At 31.4% G+C, this 6760-nt stretch overlaps 1 protein-coding gene across 1 annotated transcript; it reads left to right on the plus strand.

Moving 5' to 3' along the window:
- The first annotated feature begins 1207 nt into the window (after positions 1–1207).
- On the plus strand, positions 1208–5373 carry LOC141614652 (putative polygalacturonase At3g15720). Its single transcript, XM_074433399.1, has 9 exons — positions 1208–1219; positions 1370–1540; positions 2628–2786; positions 2880–2906; positions 3300–3507; positions 3700–3781; positions 4110–4218; positions 4718–4822; positions 5137–5373. The coding sequence occupies exons 1-9, from the start codon at positions 1208–1210 to the stop codon at positions 5371–5373; spliced, it is 1110 nt and encodes a 369-aa protein (XP_074289500.1).
- Positions 5374–6760: the final 1387 nt, after the last annotated feature.

The raw sequence follows: 6760 nt of genomic DNA on the forward strand, positions 1-6760 counted from the left end.
TGTGGTTAAGAATGACAATAACTCACGAGTTCGAATCCCCTGCTTACAATTTGAGAAGATGCAAGCTAACTTAGCTCATAGAGTTATGAGCGATTATACTCATTTAAGTTCGAATTCCGTTAGCAATATATTTGCTTTGTGCCTCTATTTAGACATAAAATCAATTACAACTTAACACACGGTGTTCCAACAGAAGGTTTATATTATGATAGTTTTGAATGCAATATTTTTAAACAAAATACTGTATTTAATTTTCCAAATTAAATTATTCATTCATTTTTTTTTTTTAAAATTATCGTATTCGGACATCCAAATTTCTTTATGTCATTTTTTCCCCGCTCTTACTTTGTTTGACTGGTCATTTTTTATGTTTCTTAGTTTTGGAGAGGTATTTTATACAAGCATATTATAGTAACTTATCTCATTGGTTTCCTGATAATTGTTTTTTTTAAGAAATCTTGTATATGTTTCCGTTTTCCTTTCTTATGGGAAATTATTTTAAAAGGGAATAGTTTTATTATCTCATAAAATATTTTTCATTTTCGTGCATATGATTAAAAGAATATATTGAAAAATAAAATACAAACATATTCTATAAAGATTTTTACCCTAAATAATTTCGTAAATATCACATAAGATATCAAAATAATTTTCTTCTAAAACCATTTCCCATAATCAACGGTTACAAATGTTTCTTTAAAAAAAAATTGCAAGCGATTGTCTATTAATTTTTGGTAAACATTGACACGTGTCAAGGTGTAATTAGTAATGTATGAAATTTTTATACGCATAATGTAAACGTAGGCTTTTGGTTAAGTTTGTGAACGTAATTATCATACGAAGTATCTGGTTAATTGAAATATTCTTTTTTTGGCATGTTATTATGAACTGTAGTAGACTATGTACAAAAAAAAAAAATGTTGTAGACTAATTACATACTCTAATTAGCCTAATGAACATTATATAAGGATGTTGAAACAACAACATATTTCATATTGACAACATAATATATCTTAATAAGATGGTGAGTTGTGCTCCTTATTCCTTAAGTTTCTAAACATATATAATCATATTTTGTAGAAATGTAGGCATCTACCATGCAGACACTACATACAAATCTCTCGTGCATCTTTTAGGATGTATGGAGAAAAAACGATCATTTTATAAGTTGTAAAATGGTCTTATTTCGAATAGAAGTGGTCATTGCATGGTTGCTCATGTATGGATGTTCTAACTTACGATTACAAATCTTAAGTTTGAGTACATAATCCAAAATGGCCTTAAATTTCGAATTGAATTAGTTTAATTTGTATCAATGACAATATAGAACAAGTTATGTAAATAATTATGATCTTATGTAAATTTGCAGGGAGTTTCAATCATATTTGTAGGCAATTTGTTAGTCCTACTGAGCTTCTATAATCACAATGTTATAGCCACACATATTAAGTCTCATGCACATCCGGCCTTAGACGTAGGAAATACTTTTAATGTGATCAGTTTTGGTGCCATGGGTGATGGCAATACTGATGACTCTAAGGTAATTTGTTTTCTTCCCGTTCATTTATTTACCTTTTTATTTTTATTTTTTATGAGAAGTATTTTAATAAATCAGATATAAATAAATAATTGAAAAAGTAAATTTTTACACAAATAAATGCATAAAATTGACTAACACGATACTTTGTGTATTTTTTCCTTTTTCTTTGTTATTATACGGTTTTAGGAGCTTTTTCTTCCCTTCTAATTAATATATGAACAAGTCAACAACTCATATTTTTATTAACTTTTATACAATAACGTGTGCATATTATATTTTGTTCCTCAAGGCATTTCTCGAAACATGGAAAAGTGCATGCCTTTGTGAAGGAACTTCTGTTTTATTGGTGCCGGCCGGAAAAACATTCTTATTAAAACCAATAACATTTCTAGGTCCATGCAAATCGTCACAGATTCAATTTTCGGTATGTTTATACTAGTTACTCCATATATTTTATGTCGTTTTACATTTTTTGTCCGTTTTATATTATAAGTCGTTTTTAGGAAAAGTTAATATTTTATTTTTATATGTCATTTTACTGGGTATTACATGTTATTTTTATTTTCTTAAACAGTAACAATTAGGAAACGAGATAACTAAAGTCATTAAATTGGTGAAAAAATTCTACTCCCTTCGTCCAAGACAATTGTTATCATTTACTTTTTGAACTATTTATGAAGGAATATAATCTTTAAAATAATTTTGGAATACATAACATAAAAATATAGTCATGTGATATCTTGTTTGATTTGTTGTGTACATTAAGAATATCTAAAATTTTTAAATTTTGCACTTATTTAAGTAAAGATATATACGAAATGAATGAAAAGGGCAAACGTGTAAAAGACAAATGCAACAATTGATTGAGCAGAGAGAATTTTTACAATAACCTTTAATTTTTACTGACTAGTAATACAATATTTTCAATACTTTTTTAATTCTCGTGATATAATCTAAAACGATTACAAAAAGAAATGTAGGGAGTAGTGTTTACAATACTTAAATAATTTTTTTTGTTTTCAACATACACAGAAGATATAGACACATATTTAACATTGTTCCACTTTTATTTATTATTGAAATGAAGTTACAAGGTATAATAGTAGCTCCAAGTAGTTTTGATGGATGGACCAAATGCGAAGACAATTCGTGGATTTATTTTGGAGATGTACAAGGTCTCCAATTCACGGGTTCAGGCAAAATTGATGGCAGGGGAGCACTTTGGTGGAGAAAACCCGTTCCATCGGTATATTTCGACGATTTTAACAAGTTTTGTTCTCCCTTTTTAAATGACTATTGAATTTTTTAAATTCCGTAATATTTCTTGTTTATATTGTAGGGAGTTGGTTGTGTCAAACGACCCACCGTAAGTCTTTTTTATTTCATTTTAATATTAATTATGTTCATATTATATTGTATCGATAGAAAACTCACTTTTAACTTAGTAAGTTACACATAAGATTATAAAACAAATCGACAATCACTCATTGCCAAACTAGTAAGTAGTAAATAGTGTTGGCATTTTAATCTACAATGCAAAATTGTATTTTGGTGTCAATTGCGTTACGATGTAGAGGGAACGAGATTCGAACATGGACCTAATGTGCACAATACATCAACCTTAACTACTAAGCAAAGACATATATAATGCAAAATCATAATCAGTCGTTTTGGACATATATGAATGCAATTTTCGGTTCTCTTAGACAATCTCGATGAATTATCAAGCTAATAAATGGTCATATAATTTGAATTGTAGGCGTTAAGATTTCATAATTGTAGCGGTCTACAACTTCAAGGCACAACACACGTGGATAGTCCAATGAACCACATTGAAGTAACATCTAGCCAGAATGTAGAAATGTCCCAACTCAATATCATAGCTCCTTTTGATAGTCCTAACACCGATGGAATTGACATTGCTTCATCCTCTCATATTTATATTCACGAAATTTTTATCGGAACAGGTTATTTATTTCTCAAAATTATCTCATACACTTAATATACCAAAAAGTTAATAATATATGTATGCTGACCCGTATGATTTTTGAAATTGACCTTTTTTTTTTTTTTTTTTTTTTTTTTTTTTTTATCTCAATCTTAAGAGTAAATTGCTCAGTATGTAACTATACAAATTTTTGATTTGATAAATCATGTAGGTGACGATTGCATTGCAATTAAAGGCGAATCATATTTTGTCAATATCACCGGAATTCGTTGTGGACCGGGGCATGGTATAAGGTAAGTTGATAATGCACTTAAATTAATCTTGCGCAGTTGTGCAATACCTGTCGTATCATGTATGCATTTAACCAAGTCGTCGTTATAAATAATTTGGTTGTATATGTACGGTCTCGTACAAGGTTTTTTCAAAAAAGAAGTTGATACATGCTCCTTCGATCCATAGGGTGTTATTTACTTAATATGACATTTTTTCATTATGTAATTAACTTCATAATTCGAATAGTGCAAAATCTTAAGAGAAATTGATGTAATCATAATTTTATTGAACTTTTCAATTAATTTTATATAAAATAAGTAGAGTTTTAATTTATTGAAATGATATTAGTGTTGGGAGTTTGGGAGAAGGTGGAGCTACTGATATTGTGGAGAATGTATATGTGCGTAATTGTACGCTAAATGGAATCACAAATGGTGCAAGGATTAAAACATGGGAGGTAATTAACTACTACTCCGTACATTTAATTTAACTTATTTTTTTTTCTAAAAGTTGAGCTCACTATGTTGTAGACAATAATCGAACCACAACTTTACGGTTGGACTAAGAGAGCTCTTACCTCTTGAACTAACTCTTGTTCTTTTAACCTTAAGTTCTTGAAAGTGCGAAAGACCTAAATAGAGTAGTTTTTGTTTGCGACAAACAAAAAATGACCACTTTATGATAAACAATGATAATTTTAGGTAAAAAAGTGACTCTTTAAAAATTGATTACTTTTTTCTAAAATTACTACCTTAAAAAAAGTAATATATATAAGGGTGTAATTATTAATTTACCCTAATAATAATAATAAGTGATCACTATTTAACGTAAAATATTTTTAACATAAAATGATCATATTTTAGCTAGCTACACCATGCAACGGTTTCATAGTATAATTTGTTTTAGAGTACAAAATTTAGTATTTAACTTGTTTTTTCGTTTGTTTTGGGTCTCAGGGTGGATCAGGACACGTGAGTGGCGTCACATTTGAAGACATAACTCTTGTGAATTCCAAACACCCTATAATCATTGATCAATCATATACTGATGGTGCTGAAACGGTAAATATCATAAATCCAAATATAAAAGTTGACACAAAAGTTTCACATGATGAAATTAACATGATTGGGGAAATATGTATATAGTCTAGAGCCGAGGTCGGCGAAATATGTCTCAACTCGAACGATGAGGTATTTAACCTAAATGAACAAAAAATGCCTTTACGGAATATTATCATGCGAGGTGATTTGAAACCGACTCAATTTAACAAGTTTAACCTCATAATCAGATAATTTAATTTTATGAGAACCTAATTAAACGCCCTACGCATGCCTCTGATATTAATGGTATATTTTAACTGCACGATTTAATGAAGGTGACGGGCGCAGTGCAAGTGACAGACGTGACATTCAGAGGGTTCCAAGGAACATCAGCCACAGGAGAAGCAATCTTATTGCAATGCAGTGGACAATTGCCGTGTACTGATTTGAAGCTCGATAATATTAATATACGGTCTTCAACTACCGGAAAAAATGTAGTTTCTGAATGTGAATTTGCCCATGGAATTGTCATGCCCCCTGTTGTACCAAATGTTACCTGTTTATTAAAATGATCTATTGATAACAAATACGAGTATCTTCATGATATATTCGAACTTGTGATTATTCCTTTTCGTAGTTCCATTTCTAAAACGACTATGAGCATGTTGTAGGAAAAAAATTGCTACTTTTATGGACTTTAATTTTGACAAAAAAAGTGAACGGATCTGCAACACCCCCTTCTTACCTGGCCAAGGTAATCGGGAGATGTCACCATCTCGGTTTTCCGAGGTAGTGAAATCGGAATTACAATTAAGAAACACTTATATAAATAACATGTTTAGAGAATTACATAACGAATAAAAGAATATAAATGTGAACTGGACATTATACAACTCAACTATAAACTATGTCGGTTATCATCTAATCAAGCAACTCGACTCCAACTCCATGTCTCTGCCCGTGATCCCACGTCCTATCAAATGTAAACTTGTACTCAAACTGATCCCCATGTGATCGGAAATATCATATGGATAAACATAGGCAACCCCGGAAACATGTGACAACTTACACACAACCCACACACGTCAGTTCAAAAATATAAATACTTAAACATAACACCAAAGTAAGAATATGCAATACGAAATAAAATGCATGAGACACATTATTGTAACATTCATGACACTACACCATTACCTCACCGATACCAGGGACACACCCACGATACCACAACCGGTGAAAGCACCGCGACATCGCCCACCAAACAGTCGGACTGTAGTCCGTAAGAAGCTACTAAGGACACACCCGTGGTACCGGACCCGGGCGCTAACCGGATCCCTGCCAGACGTCATGCCTCAACCACACACGTCCTTCTATAACTCAAGTCATTAATGTACACATCCCTTTTGGAGTGGGAAATTCCAAGTGGTGACCCAGGTATAAGACGGTCTCCCAACCGCCTTAAGTCTCCTCAACAACAACCACATCCTCAAACATATAACAATCACAATGATGTAATATGCAACACGATATATGAACATACGACTCATTATGATATATACTTCCCCAACATGTTATTAACATCACTTCCTCTAATACCTCGACTCGTCATAACTCACTACCATGTTATAATGTATTTCCGAAAACTACATGAGGTCCACAACAATCCCCAAATATCACAATAAGAGGCACTACGACTTATACCATGAAAATAATGACAAATGACACACCAACAAGTATTCACATTATCAAAATCGAGTAGAATAACCTAACTGATATGTGATTATTTTATAACATTTTATCACTTATTTAATGCCTTATCACATGTCATTTCCGCTCTTTGGTGCGATTTTTGGTACTAATAGTTTCCCTTTAGTTCATTTGGCTTTAGATAATATTTTGTAGGTGAAACAAGGTAAAACGAGACTAAATTAATGCATATTGGAGCCATTTTGGATGGGT

The sequence above is a fragment of the Silene latifolia genome, chromosome 11 (genome assembly GCF_048544455.1).
Source record: "Silene latifolia isolate original U9 population chromosome 11, ASM4854445v1, whole genome shotgun sequence".
In the NCBI taxonomy this organism is placed as follows: Eukaryota; Viridiplantae; Streptophyta; class Magnoliopsida; order Caryophyllales; family Caryophyllaceae; genus Silene; species Silene latifolia.

Bases quoted from the DNA above. Each gene is read 5' to 3' on its own strand.
- LOC141614652 (XM_074433399.1), top strand. The intron at 1,541-2,627 runs GTAATTTGTTTT...ATTGAAATGAAG, and splicing joins GCAATACTGATGACTCTAAG to TTACAAGGTATAATAGTAGC. The intron at 2,787-2,879 runs GTATATTTCGAC...TTTATATTGTAG, and splicing joins GGAGAAAACCCGTTCCATCG to GGAGTTGGTTGTGTCAAACG.